We start from the raw sequence: 24,144 nt of genomic DNA, 5'->3' as shown, positions 1-24,144 counted from the left end.
ATTATATTATGGCCTATGATCCTGTTACATGAGCAGAAAGAAAAATGTCCCTACCAAATTTCCAAAACGAACCAATTGCCATCAGAAATAAATCATCGGTGGCTCGGAGGTAGAGCAGGTCTTTTGATAACTGGAGGGTTGCCGATTCGACCCACGGCTCCTCCTTGCAAAAATGTCGAGGTGTCCTTGAGCAAGACGTTATTAATTGTAAAGCGCTTTGAGTGGCTGTTACAGCTAGAAAAGCGCTATAATGCAATCCATTTAATATATGATTTAATACAACTATAGTTAATGCAGCTAAACTAGATAGGGTAATACAACTAAGCAAATATGACAGAATAGTATTGATTATGGGTTTTTCATTCCTCCCAAGTTTTCGACTTCTGTCACCATATAAGACAAAGTACATCAGTTTTAAGTGCGGGGGCAGCAACACGTTGCTGTTACGCTCAACTTCTGCGCCTCGGCGGTGCGCATGCGCGGCTGTCGTTTCGAATATGCTTCTCCGGGGTGTTTGAACAGGAAAGCGGACATGTTGGTCACAGGCTGTGGGAGAAAATCGGGCAACGTCTGTGTGTGTGTATGTGTGTGTGTGTGTGTTTTTTTTTTTTTCAAAAAATAACGCAGACCAAAAATCTGATTTACGTTTATACAATCTGAAATAAAATCCGCACGGTCCGATAACGCTCGACATTCAAGGACAATCAATACGACATGCAGCGGAAGTGGACTTTCATAGAGCCTTTTTAACAAGACCTTGTTTTAAACAGCGAAATTTGGAAGGAGTTTTTTTTCCTCCACTACTTCTACTTTGCAGCTGTCAGACTCGTTTGCCTTTTTTTTGTTGCAAGGGCCTGGCACCGATATGGACACGGGCCTGGACCAACCTTGCCACGTTTAGAACTCTTCAAACTAAACGTTGTATTTTAGTTTCGCATACTTTTCGTTTGGATGTACCTAGTTACATTTTTAAACCCTTATCCTCTGCGGCATCCTGTGGAGGCTGGCTAATCTGTTGCCGCATTTGTCTTTTTGCAGCCGATTTTGTTGCCACTCATACAAGGGAAAACGGGGTTTTTTTCCCTTAAAAAATGTGGGTTTTGAGTCGTCTACGCGGCCTCACGGGATTCTACGTTTGTGAGAACTTGAGAAGGAACACGTCTTTTCTTTGAAGTGCGCTTCAGCGTCCACAAGAAGAAAGGGACATTTTGGCTAGCTAGCTACCGCTGGCTGCTAAGCTAGCTAGCCCGCTGGCTCGTCCGTGAGCCGTTTATTGTTCGGAACGGAACTCGGCTTTAACAACGAAACATGTCAGCTGGAGAAAGTTTGGAGGCTCGATTTGAAAAAATCGACGCCATGCTGAAGGACCCCAAGTCAGAAATAAACACGGATTGCCTCTTGGTAAGTTTCAACTGGCTAGTTGGTGAAGCGGCTAAGTTAGCCAGCTTTTCGGGGTCGGACTACTCCTTGGAACAGGAAAAAAAAAACATTCAATGGAACATGCCGCCCGGGCGTGATGAGACGGTCAAGTTGTTTCACCGCCGCAGGTTTTGCTGAAGAAGAAAGGGGAAAAAAACAAAACAACACAATTTCTTGCTTCGCCCGAGTTGTAATCAAGCCCAGATACCATTCCCAGTCGTCATGTTTGAAGGATTTACAAACGGCTTAGCACTCGACTTTGGAAACCGGGGCTGTTTCCTGTGTTAAACCGTGATCTTAATTGCAGTCTTAATAGTGACATTGTAATTGGTAGTTGCACGGTTGGTGTTTGTTTTCCACAGCGGTTGAAACGTAGTGTGTTGTACTGTGCAATCACAAGGGGATATTGACAAAAATCATGGACGCATTGGTTGTTGAATAGTAACATTGGCAGTGGTGTGTTCTGCTGTCAATAGAGAAACACTGATCAGGTTTTTGATTTGTAAGTGGACATCAGTGCAGTAGGTTGTGAATACGCTTGACCTAATGGGACAGAATTCGAGATGCCAGTCACAAAACTGCCATAGATGTGTGCAGTTTCAAGCACCTCTTTTTTGTTGGTCATAAAGTTTACTTTTTAGATTTGTTGGTTGGTTGTTTTGTCTAGACCTTCTTATCTGAGCCTTATTTGAAGTGATAGGGTGCCTCCCCATCATTGCCTTGCAAGCCTGTTGTAACCTGCACGTCTCCAGCTGCATCAGTACACCTGCTCCGTGGAGTCTGCCCTGGCTGCTTCCTGTCTCTGGGTGAAGTGACTCTTCTGTCTGGGGGGTGGGGGAGAAGGCTGCTGCCACGTGCTAAACCCCAGAGCGACATTTCCACAGGTGTTATTGCACAAGGCAATCCCAGTTACTGACTCGCTGTCAAACTGATGCTTCTGAGTGGTGTTGTGGTCTTCAGAGTGGCTGTCAAGGTTTTAAACATGAGTGCCTTATGGTGACATTGCATATCGTCACAGGGTATTAGCTATTCGATGAGATGTGACTCAAGAGGGTCTGTGCTCCGATGGTATATTGTGTAATCAAGACAAAAACCCACATGTGGCACCATTGTAATTTGATGGAAAATTCTGGCCTGAATTTCCTGTGATTGTCTTTGGCACCCGCAGTTTTGCGCTTGCAGGTATGACTGGAACTGTGTGAGTTCTCTCTTAGTCAGAGGACTTTGAGTCCAGATATAGTACTTGAATTGGCAAGGGAGGACTTGTAGGGCTGTTTTTCATATTGCTATACAGTAGTACCATTGTTATGCAATCAGGTGTTCTCCATATAAGGTCATACTGTTTGATTGTTGTCCTTAATTCATATTCAGAGTTTTGATTCAGAGTTTTGATTGTATGATATAGAATCTCTTCAGTACAGGACAGTGGCTCACTTACAAGGGGAGCATAAGAATCCGTCTCTGTTTTGGGGAGGAGGCTTTCCTTTAATCCCACCTACACACCCACCTTTAAGAGTACCTCAGCCTGTGTCAATGGGTGTAGATCTAGCTGGTTATTAAGAGAAGTTGCTTAGTCTCTGTGACCTCCCTGCCTGCTGTAGAGAAAGGCAATTAAACTCACGTAAAAGTGCACACACTCTGCATTTTAATGGCAAAAAGCTGTGGGGACTGTTCCTGCCGGCAGCCACACACACAAGGGTGTTGTTCCTCTTTTTTTTCCCCTCTCTGCAATCTCCCTGTGATCAATGAATGGAGGCCTTTTGCTGAGGCACTCTCCACCAACATGCAACTCCACCCACAGCTTAATAAAATTCCATGCTAATCAAATAACCTCTTGTCTTTGACTGGCCTGGAGTCCCCTGTGTGTCTCTAAGCCATTCTGCACGTCTGGTGAGAGAGCTGAGACCAGGCAGGCAGCCCTGAGGTAGCTGGGTGTGGGCTCTGCTCTCTACCCATAAACCAAAATTATGTGGACTGAAGACTCATGTTTCTGAAGGCCTCGAATCGGGACATTTAACTCATAAAACAGCTTCCATCATGCTTGGCTATGAGTAATAGGTTCCATCAAAATGCACAATGCAAGCCTTTTACAGGCCATGTTTCTGTACCTGAGACTTGAGCTTGTATTGCGTTCTGGTGGTAGTTGTTTTTTTTCTCCCCATTAGAAGCCAGGGCTGTTTTGTCTGATGGTGACATTTGGCCTGTACCTTCCCACTCAACTCTGGGGTGGCCTGTCAAGCTCTGTTTTCCCTGTCCCCTTATCTTCTCCTCCTAAATAATTTCTGCTGGAGAGAGGAGAGCCTTATCTTAGATGTGCTGCCCCCCATCATCGTGCACTAGGCAGCCTCCTAAGGGCCATTCAGAACAGGCAGAATTCCTGGCATTGTGTCAGGAAAGCTCACTGACATTATTAAGGGCCTGCATATTGTCTATTGATGTTTCTTTTTTTTTCTTTTTTTTTCTAGACCTCATATAGCTCTCATAGAACCGGGTAGTCTAAATGGTATCCCTAACTTGATTATTTAGAGTAAGGTGGAGTCTCTAAAATGGTAAGGCGAGTAGATATTTGGTATATTTCAAATGGTGAAAAGTTGTTATTGCATAGTAATGGCTAATGGCTGATTTGTTATGCACAGAGTTTCCCCCTTTCTGAGGTATGTAAATGCATGTTTGTGTTGCCTTTGTTTATACATGCATTAACCTTACTATGTTTTGATGCCTCTTAAGCTGTAACGGACCTAGTTAAAGGATCTGAGAGCATGAAACCACATATCAGACAGTGATGGATTTGGTGAATTCTGCATTTACATTCGAGCTATTGAGCTAATGCTCTAATCCTGAAGTGACTCACAGTAGCAGTTGAATGATCAGAATCATGTTCATTGGCCTTGTAGGTTTGCACATACATGGAATTTGACTCCAGTTTTGTGGCTCTGCGAACTTAACATAGAATAACAACACAACAATTTTCAGATACATACACAAGGATTGACTTACACAGATGAAATAAGAGGTGATAAAGTGCAGTGGTGCAGAGAATTTATCATACATGCTAAAATAGATGTTAGCAGGTTACTTACATACATGCCTGAGGTAGATGGACATGACAGATCGTACCAGTACGTACAAGCTAGCTATAAGCAGTATATGTACAAGCTTAAATGTCTAAATCAGTGTTAAAAATAAAAGGGCTACAATTTATGTGGTTATCCACAGGTCTACAATATTACGATGTTAGTTTGTCTTGACCATCTCTTTGATATTCCTTAGGGACTTACTTTGCATAAATATATGTAAATATTCAGTGAATTGGATGAGAGGTTTGTTCCCATTTCATTTTATCATTTCTACTACACTACATTTTTCCCTAATGCCAAACTCAGTAGAAATTTCCCCAATAATAACAAAGATAATTGGCTGTTTACAAAATGTCTTGGTTACTGTTGCTATGTCCAATAAGCTTACATGGAGAATTTCACTATCTTAAATGTCACATTAATACAGTAATCATGCTCAGGAGAACATGAATCTATTTTAATTTCCGCAATAACATCTTTTCAACATTTTTTTCTTCTAGCTATGTCTTTTTGCTAATTAGGGTAATGAAGGGCTGAAATAGATATGATTGCTTGAGCACTGATTGGTAGATCACTGTGCTGTTCTTTATTTTGTAATCCATTTTAAGCCGGCCATCTTCTCTCACAAATATTTGTACTGCCACATAAATACACAGGCCAAAATCAGTCCAGTTTTTACTTTTTGTGAGCAGTTGAAGGTGGCAGTTTTTTGTTTGAATATCTGTACAAAATGGTTGTGATGGAGAAAAAAAGATTTTTGATACAGTGTTGCAGTAAAGAAACGACTTATAGTTTGGAGCATATTAAAGTGTTTTTCCTGTTTTATTTCTAAATTTTTGCATAATATGTGCTGAAGGGTTGACTAGCCCTTCTGCTGGCGGGCTAAGGCTTAATTGCCTTGCCTAGTAAATTTGCTGAAGCCAAGTGTGTCTATCAGCCAGAGTACAGTCAGCACTTAGTAGGCCCTGCCTATCCCGGATTCCTTCTCTTATTCTTGTGACCTTTGCCTTTAATGGACAAACTCTACCTTCAAGGCGTTGCCTGGGCTGATAATGCGTCTATAGGCTAAAAAACCTCCAGGCTCAGTATTTGACTGATCTGTAGCATCGTGCAAGAGGGAGATGATCGCAGTGCTGACATGCAAATTCCTTGGTGTCCACATTTGGCATGCAGGTCTGTTTGTCAAAGGATTGGATCATAGCCCCAAAGCAAGAGGATTTTTTTCCCCCTTTTTTTGCCTGTGTCTTTTATTCATTGTTGCATGATTTATAACCAGAAGTGATAAGTCAAATAAAATCAGTCAATCTTGTTTTTCAGGTTGGGTCTTTGATTCTGTAGGGCAATCAAAAGTTAGGTATCTGATTATCGTATCTATAATGTAATAATGAATTGCATGCCATTTAGTTTAGGGTGGCAAAGTATGGATTTGTTGGAAAAGGTTATAGTCGGCATTGTATCCGTCCACTTTTGTCAGAATGGTCCAGAGCCGTCAGTTGCAAACTGCTCTCCTCAGCTATTCAACTATGGGAGCAACAATAGGCAAAGCCATTTGTAGCTCTGCATTCCCTCAACAGACGGATCGTGTGCAGGAATGCAGACTAAAATGACCCAGTCTTTCAATAAACGGGAAGATTTCCCTTTGATTTAACAGTTGAACTTCATAGCCCTCTGCGTTCTTTCTTCTACTTTCTCACAAGGACGAAAGGCCCGGTTCTTCTGTCCCACTTACAGAGGAATCTGCAGCCTCTGGCCAGTGGAGATGGTCTGAGGCGAGTTGAGATTGCGGGTCACTGTCTAATAAATTGGATATTCTCTGGGGCTGGGTCAGAAGTCCTGGCTAAGAAAGGCAGGCACCGTGGAGTTTTGCATGAGAATCCAGGGCTCAGTCAGTAGAAGTACGAGAGTGCTCCTCTGTTGGAATAACTCAATTATATTTTGACATGAAAGCCTTTGTGACAGTGATTTTCTCTTACTGGGGCCTCATAAGGAAATGGAATGCCCTGTTTTGCCATGCCTGATTTCACTGTCACTGCCATTTTATCCAGTGGTGTTGTTAGATCTGCAGTCTTTTTAGGTAAGTGGGATTTCCTGTCAGAGGATATCATGTATTGCAGGAGTGTTTGAAAGGAGTCTGAGCCAAGTATTCAATCCGAAGAACTTAACTGAAATCTCTGCCAGGTGACTTACAAAGTTGCCCAAACTTCTTTATCCCCAGAACGAATGGAGATAAACCTACAAGATGAAAGGGATGTGAGAATTGTTTTTAAAAAATTTATGTCACAGTCTCAGCCTGCCCCAGAAACCTGTGCTGACACATAGTTAGGGATCAGGAAGCAGTGTGGCATTTTATGCATTGAATGGTCTATGTGAGCACCGTTGTGTTTACATGGGCATGGCCTGCAAAGGAACTGCCTTTATTTGCATGACGAACTGAATGGCTCTCTGCACAATTTGTCACATGTGGAAAGCATATTGTGTTCAAGAGGTGGCAGAAAGGGAAGTGAGAAGTCAAGCTTAGCTTGGGCCAGTCTGCATGCCTTGTGCTGGCATGCAGAGGGGGAAGATGTGGCTGGGTCGCTCATGGAAATTTTAACTCCAATTTAAATGTCTGGAAAAAGAGCTTGTGTGCACATTTCTCTCCCCTAAAGCTTTAAGATATAATTGCTATGTGTAACATTAGCCACAGGCCTCTGTTTTGTGTGACTATGTACTCCTGTAAGATTGCAGCATTTCATTAATGGGGGAGACGGCGAGAATGTTTTTCATGTCATTATTCAGTAATCCCGGAGATGTGTCACCCTGCACCCAGAGCAGCATCAGCAGAAATATGATAAAGAGAAGCCTTGCAGGCTCCATTTGTTTCCCCAGCTATTTTACCAAGACTGCCTCAGATAATTTCTTGAAGTTTACAGTGTTTGAAATGAAACACAGCTCCTGGGCCTACTACCTACCACCCTCTGCTAGCTACTGTACAGTGACTGAAGATACTGTTTGTCTTTTATTTATACAAGGGGTGACTATGGGCATATCTTGCTGTTTTTTTTTTTTTTTTTCCTAAACCAAGTAACAAGGGTACACTGCCCTCTTACTTGAGTTATGCACTCGTCTATCTAAATGCATATCTCAGTTTCTGCATGTCATACTTTTAAAGTAGAGAATGTAGTTGTGTCTTAAAAAAACGAACACCTGTAAAGTCTTCTTAATTGTCATGGTGCACTATTTTTAAACACTGAAAAGTTGGACATAGTACAGTATCTTGCCCTTGTTTATTGTTCCCATGCCCTGCAAAATACTTTCACAGGATATTAAAAAAAAAGATGTTGGTGCTAGTTGTATTAGGATGGGGGGGGGGGGGGGTCAGGTGCATTGTTAACTTTGCAAGCAAGATGGGAACGTGGTTGTTTGGAAAAAAAATTTACGGTGCAACTTTTCACTTTAACTGATTTGAAACTTCGCCCAGGGAAACATATCAAACATTTCTTTGTCAATAGTTTCCATTATATTTGTCTACTTTTCAGCAAAAAACGTGAATAAGCTACATTATGTATTTTCATTTGTAGGGAACGCCGTTCTTTTAATAAAATGCTTGTAAGTACTGCACCACTATCACAGAGCACCTTCACACTCCAGTATGTACAGAAAAATGGGTGTGTTAGGTATTGCTGGTTCAACAATTACTGCTGTTGTAAACGCCGTAGGATATCACTGTCCACTTTTAAATGTGATCAGCGTTGTCAAGTGTTCATTCCCAGTTAATTCTGGACTGGCTTTACGGTGCCTTAGGATGTTCCAGTGGCTAAAGACTAGATCATCATATGCTGGGAAATTAGAGCCTTAGTCTATTATTACCATTGGCCACACTGCAATGGTAATTATTTTTTCCCCATTTTGTGCTTCACGTTGAATGTGGGTGCCCCCTTTTCTCTACTGTGTGCCTGGATCACGGAGAGAAACTTCTGAGCCCTTGTAAACCCCGGGGCTGGTTTGGCCTTTCTTTCGCGCTAATGGGGGAAAAAGATCACATCACATCAGGCACTGGAAATCTTCTGAGTAGAAGTGCTTATCTAAGAACGCAGTCACGGAGTCACGGTGAAAGGCTGGTCTTAAGAACGGCCTTTGTCACTAATCCCAGGTCCCGGTCCTTTTCTTGCTTAGCACAAGCCCACTAATGCACGTTTTGTGCTTTGTCCTTGCCCCGTTGGTACTGGGGGAGGCTCCTTCAGGCTTCATGGCGAACGGAGCTGTTTGAACGCTGAAGCAGGAGACTGATGATGTCGGGTCACCTACCCTCACCACTGACCATCGCAAATCACTCACTGCCAGTAGCGATATGTTTCACATTACATTTTGAGCTTGCTGGCTTCGCGTTTTGAGTTATGACAACTGTTTGCTAACAAACGGAGGCCTCCCATTCATACTGTAGATAAGTCGACGCTGATGAGTGTTTACATGCCACTTTGCATGCATATGGTCTTTTGTCCTTGTATATTATACGTTGTGCTTTTTTGAAATGCATCCATAAGAGCCCTACACCCACTCCCTTTGTCTTCTACTGCCACAAATTGCTGTTGAACATGTCTGCTATTTCTTTAATGCCAAGCAATAATTTTTTTTGTCATAGATATATTCTCATGTAGAATAAGCCTTAATGGCTACTTGGACAGTATTTTGAGCAGTCACTTTTATCACTTTCTTATTTGTTGTCATACTACAGTTTGGTTTTTGACTTATCATTCACCCTGTGCTCTTATTTTGCTGTAGCTTGGATGGTTGAGATTTTTAGTGGTTCTTTTGTTTTCTTCATTTGTTTGTTTATTTTTTTTAAACCTACGTTTGTTCTCCTATTGGAAGAACCCCCCCCCACCATCCGGCAGCAGTTCTCCCGTCTCCTCAGTCCTCTAATAACGTTAAGCACGAGTTGCTGATTGAAAATCAGGCTCACTATGTGACTTGTGCTTGGGATGGACTTCTTTTTTTTTCATCTCTTCCTTTACTTTTTGTTGAGAACTTGTTCGGCCGCATACTTAAAATAGCTCTCTGACGTGTACAGTCCTGTTAAGGAATGTTACTGCGGCTGTCCAGAGTTCTCTGTGGCAGGAAGTTATGCAAACGTGCATTGCTGAGCCCGGAGCTGTGTGATTAGGGTCCTGGAGGACTCGGTTCTTCAGCTTTTTTTTTTTTTTCCACAGTGCAGGCTGCCTAGTTACTGTATGGCCAACAAGGCCCCATTTTTCCTTCTTCAGCCTCGACTCTGTTGTATAAATTCTCCTCCTGCCCTCCTTTCCTCTTTGAAAGTGTTGGGTTTACGACAAGTCTTGGAATATTACCTTTAGTTTTTTTATGGTGTCAGAACTATTCGGTTTTACCGTTCTAAATGTTTATATCAGGCTAGGCATTGCCATCTCTCTTTTTTTTTTCTTCATTCTCGCCCTCGATGGTGAGGTGACTGCCTCCTTTTTTCCTCTCATCCCTGAGGCATTTGCTGGTTTTATATCTCCCAGGGTGAAAGGGTGGGGGTGGGGGGGTATGTGGCCCTGACCTCCACTGTTCAGCAGGAGCAGCAGTTACTTAAGAGGATTCCTCGGCTCGTCTGAGCTGCTGAATCACCATGTGTCATCATTGTTTTCCTCATAGATGCCAAACAAAACTGTCCTGCTATCTTGCTGCAGATTGTGCAGCATGCACGGATTACTAAAAATTGTGTAGCGAATGTTGAGATTAGGGTAACACTACTTTGTTTTCTCACGAGTGGCTGAACTTTGAAATTGGTCTCTTTTGACTTCTGAGAAGTGACGATTTGCAGGCAAGCTTACTTTCTGTATCGCCAAAGATGTTCAGTTTTAACGCTACCCTCAAAAGGTTCTCCCACACCAGCAAGAGGAAATGCATTATTTTCCGCCGGGCTCTCAGTGCACTAATGTTTGTGCTCCCGCCTTGTGTCAGCCATCCTGGATTAAGGACGATTAGATTAAATCCTACCAGTAGCACTTCTGCTCCTTCCTAACCTCAAGCAAACTAGCCTTTAAGTTTACAGCTGGTGCACCCCCTACACAACCCCTTGTCTGATGAATGCTAGTGTTCTCAAATTATTATTATTATTCTTTTTTTGCTTGAATGTCACATAATTTGAAATTTGTCATGTGTCCATATGGCAAATTTGTCCTATTAATTTTTAGGGATGGGTATCGTAAAGATCAGACTCGGGAAATGGGCAGGTGACATCACTACAGACCCATCACAACCTGGTCACAACCTGTTTCAACTCCTCCCCTCTGGCGGGCGCTACAGAGCACTGTACCCCAAAACAACCAGATAGAAAAACAGTTTCTTTCCGCGGGCTGTCATTCAAATGAATGCTTAACACTGTCAAATAAATCCCAACTGTTTTGTATATACTGTACATTGTACATCTACTGGTACACTGTCATGTCCATCTACCTCAGGCATGTATGTTAGTAACCTGCAAACATCTATTTCAGCATCTCTGATATATTCTCTGCACCATTGCACCTTATCATTTCTTATTTCGCCTGTATAAGTCAATCCTTGTGTATACATCTGAAGATTGTTGTGTTGTAGTGTTGTTGTTCTATGTTAAGTACACAGAGAGGGCCATGAAACCGGAGTCAAATTCCATGTATGTGCAAACCTACATGACTGAAGATTTTAATGGCACAACTACTCTTACTGGTACTGCTTACTGATGCGGTACTTGAATGGTACTCTTATCAGTTCGGTTTTTTTTTGTTTTTTTAAAAGAAAAAAACAAAACAAATTAAGAACAGAATTAACATTGTTTAATTTTCCCGTGTCTGTCTCATGTTTGTATGATTTAGATAACTCTGCGTGGGCGCTAGGCTGCTAGCATACATAACATATACCTGAGGTGGATGAGACAACAAGGGATGAACTACGAGCTAGGCAGTCGAAAACTGCAGCCTGTATTTTATGTGCTTTCGCTAGATGTTTTGAAAGATTGCTTGTGTTTCTGCCCTTACATGCAAAAGACTTGATCTTGTGGCAACAAGCATTGTCAGCATCGACTCTAGTGAAGTATAACCAGACTTTTGACCGTTTAGTTCTCTTTCCACCATTGTCACTAAGAGCAGGCTGTGTGCGTGTGTTTGCATGTGTGTGTGTGTGTGTGCGTGCGTGCGAGAGAGAGAGAGAATCTGAGAGAGAGGCAGAGAGCTGGGCGGCTCAGAGAGAGAGAGAGAGAGAGAGAGCGAGAGAGAGAGAGAGAGAGAGAGAGAGAGAGAGAGAGAGAGATCTCGATATCTGTAATGGATTGGGAATAGCGAAACTAAGTTGTTGTTGTTGTTGTTGTGTGTGATGGCCTGACGGCCTGTCCAGGGTGTCTCCCCGCCTGCCGCCCAATGACTGCTGGAATAGGCTCCAGCATCCCTGCGACCTTGTTTGGATAATAGATGGAAAATGCATCATAGCCAAATGCCTTCATCTTATTGCAAATTAGAAACGGAGTTGATGAGATAAAAGGTACATGAAAAGGTTTCCATCCATCCATTATCCAAACCGCTTATCCTGGCCTCAGGGTCGTGGGGATGCTGGAGCCTATCCCAGCAGTCATTGGGCAGCAGGCGGGGAGACACCCTGGACAGGCCGCCAGACCATCACAGGGCATGAAAAGGTTTTTGTAGCCTAAATAAATAGGAAATTTATTTTCTTGAGTTCTCCAATATCGATAGCAGAACTGCTAGCATCGGAGTTTATCAGTACTGCGGTCTTTAATAATTGTCGCACTGGTGTGCGTTTAATACCAGGTTTCGGTACCCGTCCCTATTAATTTTGTGTTTGCACTTTTGAAAAGCTAGTCTCATTGTAACTGTTATTGATTTTTCTCTGTTTGCTCTCAGAGAATATGGTACAATATAGATCCTGAAAGGGATACTGTCCCAGATTAGGAGGTAGAGAGTTCTGTGTAGTTGTGCAAAAGCAGTATTTACAGCTGTGCAGTTGATCTTAATGTAATGTTATCAGGAAGGACTGACCTATTAAAAAACAAATTGTCTTTACTGTTGTTTTTATTAGAAATAATGTTTTATGTTGAAATAATGTTATTTTGTTTCTTATAGTGTATACTACATGTGGGGCCTGATTTGTCATTGGATTTCTCAATGACCTTTGAAGTCCTTCATTAGATCAGTTGTTAATCCATTTAACAAACTGCTAATGTTTTCAGTGGCAGTGAAATCTGACCATTTGTTTGTGATTAGCCAAATACCCCCTGGAAATGTGTAATATAATCCAGCCTGAGAAATAACTAACTCCCTGTTTTGTAGGATGGCTTAAAGCCCAGACTTGTGCGTTGAGGTCCAAAAGCCAGAAAATAAATCTTGGTAGCATTTTAGATGTCAGTGATGTTTTAAGAGGATGAGGAGTAGCTGTGACTGTGACTTTGTTGTTTGTCTCCTTAATAATTATTTCTCCTTTATTTTTAGGATGGCTTGGATGCGCTGGTGTACGACCTTGACTTCCCTGCCCTGAGGAAAAACAAGAGCATTGACAACTTCTTGAATAGATGTAAGTAGCTCTGGCTTTACAGTAGTTTCCCCACTCATGTCCTCCTTTTGTGTGGAAGCCATTCCTGTTGTTTGCTACCATCATTCATATTTGCAGTCCCCCCCACTACATATGGGTGTAAGCCTAGGCTCAGCAAAGAAGGCCGTTTTTGGGTCACCGCCTCTGCATGCTCAGGCACAATTGTGTCTGCTGCTTAGTGTCCCCAACAAAGGGTCTTTCATAAATGGCTGGTGACCCACATGATGTCTATCATGATGGATTCCCATTATCACAGTGCCCTCAGACTGGGTAACCACCATAGCTATGGGAGAAATGCAAAGGGGTCCTACAGTATAATGGCCTGGAGGTGGAGAAGAAATTTGAGGAAGTTGCAAGAGATTTCAGGCCTTCTGTTCAGATACCAATCCAAGTCTGATAATAAGGCGACCTCTTTGCTTTAATTGACCCACTTTCATATGCCAATTGTTTGTATCTGAAACAGTTACATTTCTTTGTGTAATTTAATGACTGCATTTCTCTCTACTGTATGTTCAACCTCAGAATTCAGTTATGTCAGTAAAATTACCATTTAACTTTTAATGCATTCTTTACATCTTATCAACAAATCGGGAAATTGTAAAACTGAGGTTTTAACATTTGAGAGTGTCAGATACTGTCAGTAGGTACGTATTTCTTCAATTAAATGTTCTGCAGTACTATCTGTGTTCAGCAGCCAATTGGAAATACATTGGTGGTGTGGACTAATGGCCTAGCCGTCTTCTGAGAGGGTGGTCACTAATGGCATGCGTTGCCGAAGGGGCTGTGCATGACACTGAATGCTTTACGCCATGCATTCTGCGCTGATCTACAATTACATCAGCTGACTGCCCTACGCATATCATAGGACCATTTGTATTGGATTTACACCCCCGCCCCTTCATATTTTCTTGAACTTTTTTGAATAAATTCCAACTTTAAAGGTTTCTAAAAATGGTGTCTTATCCGGCCAGTTGTTATGGGATTGTTCAAGTAGGATCATGTTCTGTGGAACCTCTGCTCTAAGTGGAAATGACTCACTCCCAAATGTTCTTATTCTAATGGTCCATGCATACGCATTTATTTTTAGATTGATTGAACTTGTATGCCCCTTTATCCTCTTCCTCCACCCCCATGCGTTCCCCTGCCAGTTGCGACCCATGTGAATTGAAAATTATCTCCCGAGTTCAACTATGACCAAATTTGGCTGAGCAGTGAATACTCTCTCCCCAAGGGGAGCAGCCAGCATTGTTACATCAGGGAAAGGCCAACTCAAAGTAAGGAACATACTAGGCTTAAGCAGTGTTTCTGGGCTTTGCAGAGGCCCCATGTCAGCCAAAGGAACATCTCTCTTGGTGTGATTGCCTACAGTGTGGAGGTGCCTGATTAATTAATGTGAACAATGTGATCTGTGAGCATGCATGACGCACAGATTTTGTGAATCTGAAGAATCAGAGAAGTGAGTAAGCTGAGCTCCGAGACTGGTTTTGTTACGCAACTGTTTGGGTAGCATACACAGTTAGCTCCCTAAACATCCTCACTTGATGGTTTATACACCTGGCCCTCATGCACAAGAACTGGGCTCATCTTATGAGATTGCTGCATTGGGCATGAGTTAAGTATAGCTACCACCACCACCGTTCCTCTGTTCTTTCAATCTCTGTCTTTGTCTTTTACAGATAAGGATACCATTAGTAAAATCCGGGACCTTCGCATGAAAGCAGAGGACTATGAGGTGGTTAAAGTCATTGGCAGGGGAGCATTTGGAGAAGTGCAGTTGGTAAGTTTGCCTTTGTAGCTTGGTTCAGTTGTGCGAATTAACACTCACCCCAACAGTATCTACATTTTTAATTTCTCAGAAAAATATTTCCTTTTTTTTGTCATTATGGTTGATGGTAGTAATAGAAGTTCCAGACGTATTTGATGGTATTAGTATTATATGCTACATAGTAAAAATTATTAGTCTGTTATCTTTAGGTCACAGACAGTTTGCAGACATACAAAATAAAGTTAATTTAGTCTTTCTGCTTATTTGCTGTAAAAGAACTGTTTTGTTATTAGCACTTGAATATGTCTAACTTTAACTACACACCCCATCTCTCCCAGGTAAGACACAAAGCCACAAGAAAGGTGTATGCCATGAAGCTGCTAAGCAAGTTTGAAATGATAAAGAGGTCAGATTCTGCTTTCTTTTGGGAAGAGAGAGACATCATGGCCTTTGCCAATAGTGCCTGGGTTGTGCAGGTAGGTTACAATGTCATCTCCATGTGTCATACCTACATTCCTAATGCTATTTTTCAAAACAGTGGGCTGGCAGGTCATAATACGATTTTGACAAAAATATATTTTCCAGCATGTAGTTCTTCACAAGTATAATAAATGGCCATTTTCAGATGCTAATCAATCCCCCCCCCCCCCAGCTCTTCTTTGCATTCCAGGATGACCGCTACCTCTACATGGTGATGGAATATATGCCCGGTGGGGACTTGGTCAACTTGATGAGCAACTACGATGTCCCGGAGAAGTGGGCCCGCTTCTACACAGCCGAGGTGGTGCTGGCACTGGACGGGATCCATGCCATGGGCTTCATCCACAGGTAAAAAGCTACACTTCTACCTTCCCTGCAGTCTCGTTCATTGTTTATGGGCTTTCAGGTGCTTTCTCTGTCATGTACACTGACGCTGGGGGTATGTAACTGACATTCATTTTTAGCAGGAGATTTTTCTTAAGTGTCCTTGATTAGATCCCTGCATATGGGTCCAGCGTCATGCTTTTTACTTTTGAAAACTTCTCTGGGATCCAGCTGGCATTGGAATGACAAGTGAAGTGTGGGTTTGTAGACTTTAGATGTGCTTTGTGTTCCAGTATCCCAGTGATGTGTTATGGTTGTTGGCATATTTATGCATGTCTTTTCTCTCTCAATCTGTCTCCTTCAAGGGACGTTAAACCTGATAACATGTTGCTAGATAAAGCAGGCCACTTGAAGCTGGCAGACTTTGGGACCTGTATGAAAATGAACAAGGTATCACATTAAGTCTAAAGTGTTCGATGACATAATCAACTTGATCACATTGTACACAGCAACCATAGAAAGAATAAAAACTGAAGTCATTCTGTCATCTTAACATTGTAAGATGAATTGGAACCACAAAAATATATTTTCTGTGAAGGAATGAATGAATATTAGCAAGAACTAGAGCATTCATTATTTTTTCATTCTCAGGATGGTATGGTACGATGTGATACAGCAGTGGGAACTCCAGACTACATTTCACCGGAGGTACTAAAATCCCAAGGAGGAGACGGTTATTATGGCAGAGAGTGTGATTGGTGGTCAGTGGGAGTCTTCCTGTACGAAATGCTTGTGGGTGAGTTTGAGGGTTTTTGTGTTTTCTACTCACAGAAATGGCTGATTGAGCCCATATACTTTTTTCCCCCCCCCGCTTTTCCACAGATTAATCATTCATACAAGTCATGTAGCCTGTTCTTTGATCCAGAGCCATTTTCAATCAGTGACAGGATATGGGGGATCTTTGGGGGATCTTGCACAAGGACATTTCAACACTGCACATGAATGCTGATATACACAACAATGGCTATTACGGGGAAGGGCTCTCTTACCAGGCGTTCACATCTATTATTACAAAAATTCTATAAGCGACAGAAAGTCGGATCATTGCCAGTGGCACCTAGCAGCATAAACAGACATCAGTGACATTGACAAATGGTGACATCAAGCAAGGCAACAAGGGAAAGTTGATAAATGTTCAGCTTCATGAAAATGTGCCATGACACATAGAAGCAACAACTCAAGTGAACCAAAGAAGGATGAATCGGTTCGTCTGGATACAACTTTATTGATAGATACATTTCATCACTCATCTAAGTGAGCTCTTCAGTCTAAACTGACTGCAGATATCCCCACCCTTATAAACAATACAGGTATAAGGGTGGGGATACCTGCAGTCTGTTTAGACTGAAGAGATCACTTAGATGAGTGATGAAATGTATCTGTCAAGAAACATTGTGTCCAGATGAACTGATTCAATCTTCTTCGGTTTTCTTACCTGGGTTATTGAGCACGCATAAAGACAACTCACGTGAACCAATTATTAGTGCACTTAAAATCAATTTTAAATCAATTTTATTTGTATAGCCCAATATCACAAATTACAAATTTGCCTCAGTGGGCTTAACAGCAACACAACATCCTGTCCTTAGACCCTCTCATCAGATAAGGAACAGCTCCCTAAAAAAAACCTTTAACAGGGAGAAAAAATGAAAAAAATTCACTTGCCTGTGAACCTCTTGAGAAATTGCTACACAACATTGGTTGTCACTCAAGTTCCAAATGGAGGAAAAATTCATCACCACAGTTTCTGGTGCCTTATGTCTGTCCGTCCAATTATAGGGACTTTGTGATATTGGGCTATACAAATAAAATTGACTTGATGGAAAAAGGTAATGCGTGGAAAAAAAATATCAGATTAAAAATAACATTGAAAAGCATGAAGTGAAAACACATTGATGTTAGCTGATTGGTTGTCTAGCTATATTTTAGCAAAATAAGCTAAGCAACCTCAAAAAACAGCCCAGTCAGGGTTGGCTATGTAAATTTGGATTTAAGCACAGGCATTTCTACAAGCAGCAGATTCTGGGGGATGAGAGCGACGTTTGGTGTTTTGTAGTAATAGATGTGAATACAGGGTTAGTACTTGGCCATGGTGCCGTGTGCAGTTTAGCTCAGCGTGTTTAAATGTATCATAGGTAGAAAGTTCATGTTCACATGCATTCTTTCAGAACTTGAAACTGAATGTTGTTTTTTTTTTTTGGTTCCCATTGTGTGTTCCCAAACTCTTTTCAGGTTCAAAACATTAAACACGTATTCAGTTGAAAGGAACAGCTGATCATTTGTTTTGCAAAACATCACCCATGCTATTCCCATGTTTTACACTGGTCCTTTACCCTCTGAAATAAACCCTCTGAATGTCCTGTATGGTTGTTTATGTTTTGCCTGTGCTTTGGGCTGATTTTGTCTAAAACTGTTTTCTCATGTGCAGTTATTGTGGACATAGCAGTAACTCTCAGCCCATGTTTGCATTGTATTGTGCACAGGTGACACACCTTTTTATGCGGACTCACTGGTGGGGACGTACAGTAAAATCATGAACCACAAGAATGCCCTGACCTTCCCTGACGATAGTGACATCTCCAAGGATGCCAAGAATCTCATCTGTGCTTTCCTGACTGACAGGTTAGATAGTAGTGGATAGAGCATTGACTGGAGGAGGGTCTTGAAAGCCTCTGATTGCTTGGGTGTTGATTTTCCGTTGCTTTGCAGGGGGATTTTTTTGCAGAGCTGCAGAAGGAAAAAGAAACATAACTAAGAAATATTCTACTCACATTGGGATGTCTTTTGAAGAACTGTTATGTATTGATATGCAGACATCATCAAAACCAAAGATGGAGAGTTGTTGATACAACAACAGTGATTTAGCTATGAATTCTATTTTTTTCCATGCAGGGAAGTGCGACTTGGCCGGAATGGCGTGGATGAGATCAAGAGGCATCCTTTCTTTAAGAATGATCAGTGGACATGGGAGAACATCAGAGAGAGTAAGTACAGTTCAGGCTGTTATGTTTCACCTTTAAGTCACCTTGAGTTTTTTCCCTTTATTTGGCAGTGTTGGCTCACTGGGGGTACAAATGGCCAAATGTAATGTTTTTTTTTTTCCTTTGACAGTTTCAGGAAATTCTCATCCTTCGTTCAAGTAGCTAGTCATTCAGCATCCTTCACAAGACCAAGTCTAACTCCTTGTAAATGTAATAGTTGTCCCAGTGCAGTTGAGGCCAAGAGGATGGAAGCAGTCCATCACAAATATTGGCGTTAATGCGGTGGGCTTGACATTGGGGCAGAGAGAGATTAGAAATGGAGGCCTAAATCCAGTGGCTGCAGTCAGTCCTTTAGTGGGTTTATATTAAATACTCCACTAGGCTGCCGTCAGCACTTTGTTGTTGGCTACCCCTGCCATTCCACTGACTGTCCAGCTCCAGTAACTGGCTGCTTTCCCTCATTTTAAAGCAAGTATTCAAAAGGGGTCTGAGTTACAGAAAACTCCGTGGAATCATTGCAATCTGAGAACAACTGATTGAAACTCTGAGCTTAAATCTTTAATCTAATTTACCTCTCAGGAAATTTAGCTGAAAGTGTAGCCACCATAGATAACTGGGGGGGGGGGGGGGGGCTAATCAATTGACGATAAATTGGCGGTTGATGAAATTTGCACTTCTGGTAAAGGACAATAATCTGAAATAGAACGTGTGTTTTGGAAACATTTTATCTCCATTTTCTTAATGTACACAAATGTACACCTAGCCAAAGGCAACATGTGATGAAACAACTGCTGACTTTAACTGGGCTTACCAGTTAAAGAAATATGTCAGTGTATTTTTTGTTTGTTTGTATTTTTGCATATGTAATAAGCAGTGTTGTTTGGAATGTGGCGTGTTGGCGCAGTGGTTAGCGTGGTCGCCTCACAGCAAGAAGGTGCTGGGTTCGAGCCTCGGGGTAGTCCAACCATGGGGGCTCGTCTCGGGTCCTCTGTGTGGAGTTTGCACGTTCTCCCCGTGTCTGCGTGGGTTTCCTCCGGGTGCTCCGGTTTCCTCCCACAGCGCAAAGACATGTAGGTCAGGTGAATTGGCCATACTACATTGCCCCTAGGGGGTGTGGGGGTGTGTGTGTGTGAGAGAGAGAGAGAGAGAGAGAGAGAGAGAGAGAGAGAGAGAGAGAGAGAGAGAGAGAGATGGCCTGGCGGCCTGTCCAGGGTGTCTCCCCGCCTGCTGCCCAATGACTGCTGGGATAGGCTCCAGCATCCCCGCGACACTGAGAGCAGGATAAGTGGTTCAGATAATGGATGGCTGTTTGGAATTGTTGCAATTCACTGTGTATGTACATGTGCTTCCTTCCTTCTCATTATCAGAAGCCACTGTAATCTGCCATACCCCACTGATATTTTGTTTATTGTGAGATGATAATTCACCAAAGGGCTGTCAATCATTAAGCGACAAATAGTTTATTAACCTTATATTCTTATACATTCTCCTTACCCTACTGCCATGTTCAGCGGCTGCCCCGGTGGTGCCTGAGCTGAGCAGTGACATTGACACCAGTAACTTTGATGACATTGAGGAGGATCGGGGAGAGGAGGAGACTTTCCCCATACCAAAGGCTTTTGTGGGAAATCAGCTTCCTTTTGTAGGTTTCACCTACTACAGCAGTCAACAGTAAGTGTGTCAAACTCAGCTGTTGTTGTCATACTGAGCCTGATTGTTCTTAACAAGCCAGTCTGGAGTGACAATATTACTCTTATTGTAGATTGGTTATACAGGTTTAAAGTGATAGCAACAGTTGCAACACAATCTTATTTACATATAATAAGTTTTAGTTCAAAAATGTTTAATTATTTTGGGAAGATGTTTAAATCTTGAATTTCATCAGTTTGTATTACAAAAGTACAGGTGAATCTATCCTTGATAGCATCAGTTTTTGTTAGCAAAAGCCTTGAAACAATTCCAAATTCAAGATGACATACATTCCAAAGCAAACCATAAAGCGCTCTCTTTTCCTGCCAGTATTCATGTCAGAAGGTTTCTTTTTACCCCCAAGGAGTAAATATCTTGTGTATTAACACTGGGTTTGCATTGACATTTCATTTGAGCTACAACACTGACTGTTTTGTTTCACTGAAATGTGGTGGAACTTATTGTTTTCCCCAGTGACAAGAAGGTTCTGTATCGATTATGTTTAGAGACCTTTTCGATCAAATTCATTTGCTCTGTCTCCAGGCTGCGGCGCTGCTCCAGTACCAAGACCAGTGACAAACGCAGCAGTTCCACAAAGGAGGACAAGAGCCATGTGAGTAGGAAGACTTGAGAACAAAGAAAAAAAAGTCTGAAACTTTTGGGATAAGAAGCAGTTTTTACACTTTCAATCAAAAGAATGGATTTTTTTTCTCCTTATCCTCTCATTTATTGATGTCTGTCTTCAGAATGTAAGGGTCTTTCTCTGTTGTTTGTTTCTATGCAGCTGGAGAACCTACAGAAGAGGATCTATCAGCTGGAAGAGCAGCTCCACAGTGAGATGCAGCTGAAGGACGAAATGGAGCAGAAGTGCAGGTATGGGACTGGTCGTGTGTGCTTATCCAAAATTGAGATTTTTTTCAATTCCAAGTAAAAACGTGATGCTTAATGCTTTGGTCTAATGGCAAATGTCTCTAGGCATGGTCTTTTCACTTGTTATTTCACCAAATGTTCAGAACAATAAATAATGTTTAATTTAATTTTCTTCAGGACCTCAAACACAAAGCTTGACAAGATCATGAAAGAATTGGATGAAGAGGTGATGTGCTATTACCTTTATCTCCACTCTCCCATTTTTATAGGAAGATTAAGAATTGCTAAACCTTACATAGATAAGGATTAGAAACTTAGATTAAAAAAAATGTACACCCCACTAATACCGCACGTGATTTGATAACACAATACACATCCGCAATGTTGCCATTGAACAATATGTTTGAAATAATTGAAATTAGAACTGATGGGCTGAATTGTGAAGGATATTTTTTATCCTTCGGCATAATTACTGTTGTTTTACTTCTTGCCACAGGCCAACCTGAGGAAAAGTGTAGAGGCCAGCACGTCTCTGTTGGAAAAGGACAAGATGATGCTCCAGCACAGATCCACAGAGTACCAAAGAAAAGCAGATCAGGAAGCAGAAAAGAGGCGCAATTTGGAGAATGAGGGTAAGGGTAATGACTCCGTAGTACATGATTTGGACACTTTGTGATTAAATTGTGATTGCTCAGTGAGGATAAGTATGTTCGGCTACTGTCAGCATATTAATCAAACACTCTGGTGAGAGTATTGTATGATTGTAGAGAAGGGGTTGTGCAGGCACAGCTTGAAAGTTGTTTTCTTGTACAGCAAATTCCTCCCTTCCTCCTGATGTCATTTGATCTGGAAGGAAACGTATGTCTCAAATGGATTACTTGCAGCTTGACATGGTAGCCTGGCATGTCCTTCCATCTTACTCTGTACTTGATACAGTTACACTTAACTGTTAAGCCATGCATTTTCCATCACTGACTTATCTATTGACTTAAGGCAGAGGATGGTACTAAGTGGATTGATGTGCATTAAGTTGTTGGACTCTTAGATTAGATAGGTTGTGCACAAATGTCTGCCTGCAGGAAAGTAAATGTGCAATTCATACATAAGGTGTTTAAATAGATATTTTCTTCTAATAGGTGTTTTGGGAAAGGTGGCTGTTTTGGGTGTGGCAAACAGGAGATGAAATAAGGCTGTATCCTAACCTCTCCCCTCTAATTATTTCTAGTGTCCACTTTGAAGGAGCAGCTTGAGGATATGAGAAAGATCAGCCAAAATTCTCAGGCCTCTAATGACAAGATAACCCAGCTGCAAAATCAGGTATGTTACACATCCGTGTACACACACACACACACACACACACACACACACACACATACAAACACCGGTCAAACAACAGAAGATTTAATGAGTATTCAGCTATAATTAGGATGTCTGTTTTTGCCAGTAACAGTCTTAAAAGTCTACTACAGTCAGTGGGAATTTGGGTCTATATCGACAGGGTAGTCAGCCTAGAAGGAGGAGGTTAAGATATGTGTGTTATATTGTGTTGTGCCTGGAATATGCATAGAGGCAGAACGGCAAATTGAAAGTGCAAGACAACCAACCCTAAATGAGGATTACCAGTTAAATTCTTAAAATGATTTATAACTCTGATTTGATTTTCTCCATATTTTTTATTTTTAGCTCAAATACATTCATATAAACTCATTTAGTGTTAATCCAGAAATCAATCAGCACTGCCCCTTGCCAAAGCTGTTATTATTGATGAAACAGGAATATATTTGTATTTTTTTATACAGCTCTACCTGAATATGCGTGAAATTTTAGAATCACAAGTAAGACCAAGTAAAGCTACACTAAAGAGAAAGTCAAAATTGAAGAGATGGTGAGATATTAAAAGTGTTCTTGCTGACTTGTCGAAACATGATCTTGTTGACACATGATATAAATCTGTCATTTAACGCGTACTTTTGTGAAATGACAATTTTCCCTCTGTGGGAAATAATTTACTAATAGAAATAACTAGAAGCACATGGATGTTATTACACTTACTTCCTACTGTTAGCCTTTTTTGTATAAATATTTTGTTATTGAGTAAAAAATAGAGAACTAAACATGGTTCAGTGCATCTGTGACTCATTGAAAATAACATTGAACTTCATTTCTCTGTCCTCCCTCTACTGTTTGACAGTTGGAGGAGGCCAATGACCTGCTACGGGCAGAGTCGGACACAGCAGCTCGGCTGAGGAAGAGTCACACGGAAATGGCAAAATCAATGAGCCAACTGGAGAGCCTGAACCGCGAGCTGCAGGAGAAGGGCCGTGCAGCAGACGGAGAGAAGTCCCAGCTAGAGAAGGAACTCCTCCTTCTGCAAAGCACCCTGGATTCAGAGAGGAGGAACTACAGCCAGGGCTCTGAGGAGATCAGAGAACTTCAAGGTACTACACAAGACTCACTCCAAAAATGTCCATCTTTTGAGGCATCACCAGAGAAGTGGCAGGATTGCCTTGTTGCAAGTGAGATTGTTCCCCAACTAATAGCCTGGAAAAAGAGAGCTTTCTCCCTGGGAGAATGAGAAATGAATAAAAAGAAATTACCGTTTGTCAAAAATTATAAGCAGAGTTTTTGAATATGGCTGTAATGGAGGATTCTATACTGAGCCAAAACTCATACATCGTCCCATGTGATAAATTTCACATATGTGAAAACATCTTTGTATAGCTCTGAATCAAATGTTGTGACCATTATTTTTTTCTGTCTTACAAGCAGTTGTCAAACAGTTGTAGAGATTCCACCCCCAATAATTTCAACCACTGCCGTCCATCACAGACCCACTGATCTACAACATGTACAGGCACTGACAACACCCAGAGCATTGAAATCAGTCTGTTATTAATCTGTCAGCCAACTATTTTTTATT

The 24,144-nt window shown here is 41.6% G+C and overlaps 1 protein-coding gene across 2 annotated transcripts in view; it reads left to right on the top strand.

The window, feature by feature from the left end:
• The first annotated feature begins 589 nt into the window (after window positions 1–589).
• The window catches only part of rock1 (Rho-associated, coiled-coil containing protein kinase 1), a 50,827-nt gene continuing 27,272 nt past the window's right edge, over window positions 590–24,144 (top strand). For both annotated transcript variants that reach the window (XM_056292874.1, XM_056292873.1), the window contains exons 1-16: window positions 590–1,401; window positions 12,956–13,037; window positions 14,732–14,832; window positions 15,159–15,296; window positions 15,473–15,648; window positions 15,990–16,074; window positions 16,276–16,420; window positions 18,168–18,306; window positions 18,577–18,668; window positions 20,177–20,336; window positions 20,898–20,967; window positions 21,139–21,227; window positions 21,402–21,450; window positions 21,721–21,856; window positions 22,450–22,541; window positions 23,416–23,662. In XM_056292874.1, coding sequence (XP_056148849.1) covers window positions 1,309–1,401; window positions 12,956–13,037; window positions 14,732–14,832; window positions 15,159–15,296; window positions 15,473–15,648; window positions 15,990–16,074; window positions 16,276–16,420; window positions 18,168–18,306; window positions 18,577–18,668; window positions 20,177–20,336; window positions 20,898–20,967; window positions 21,139–21,227; window positions 21,402–21,450; window positions 21,721–21,856; window positions 22,450–22,541; window positions 23,416–23,662 — 1,894 coding nt within the window. In that variant the 5' untranslated portion in view covers window positions 590–1,308. The remainder of the gene's footprint in view (window positions 1,402–12,955; window positions 13,038–14,731; window positions 14,833–15,158; window positions 15,297–15,472; window positions 15,649–15,989; window positions 16,075–16,275; window positions 16,421–18,167; window positions 18,307–18,576; window positions 18,669–20,176; window positions 20,337–20,897; window positions 20,968–21,138; window positions 21,228–21,401; window positions 21,451–21,720; window positions 21,857–22,449; window positions 22,542–23,415; window positions 23,663–24,144) is intronic.

Source organism: Lampris incognitus, chromosome 14 (genome assembly GCF_029633865.1).
Source record: "Lampris incognitus isolate fLamInc1 chromosome 14, fLamInc1.hap2, whole genome shotgun sequence".
In the NCBI taxonomy this organism is placed as follows: domain Eukaryota; kingdom Metazoa; phylum Chordata; class Actinopteri; order Lampriformes; family Lampridae; genus Lampris; species Lampris incognitus.
This window is presented reverse-complemented; position numbering and strand designations above follow the sequence as displayed.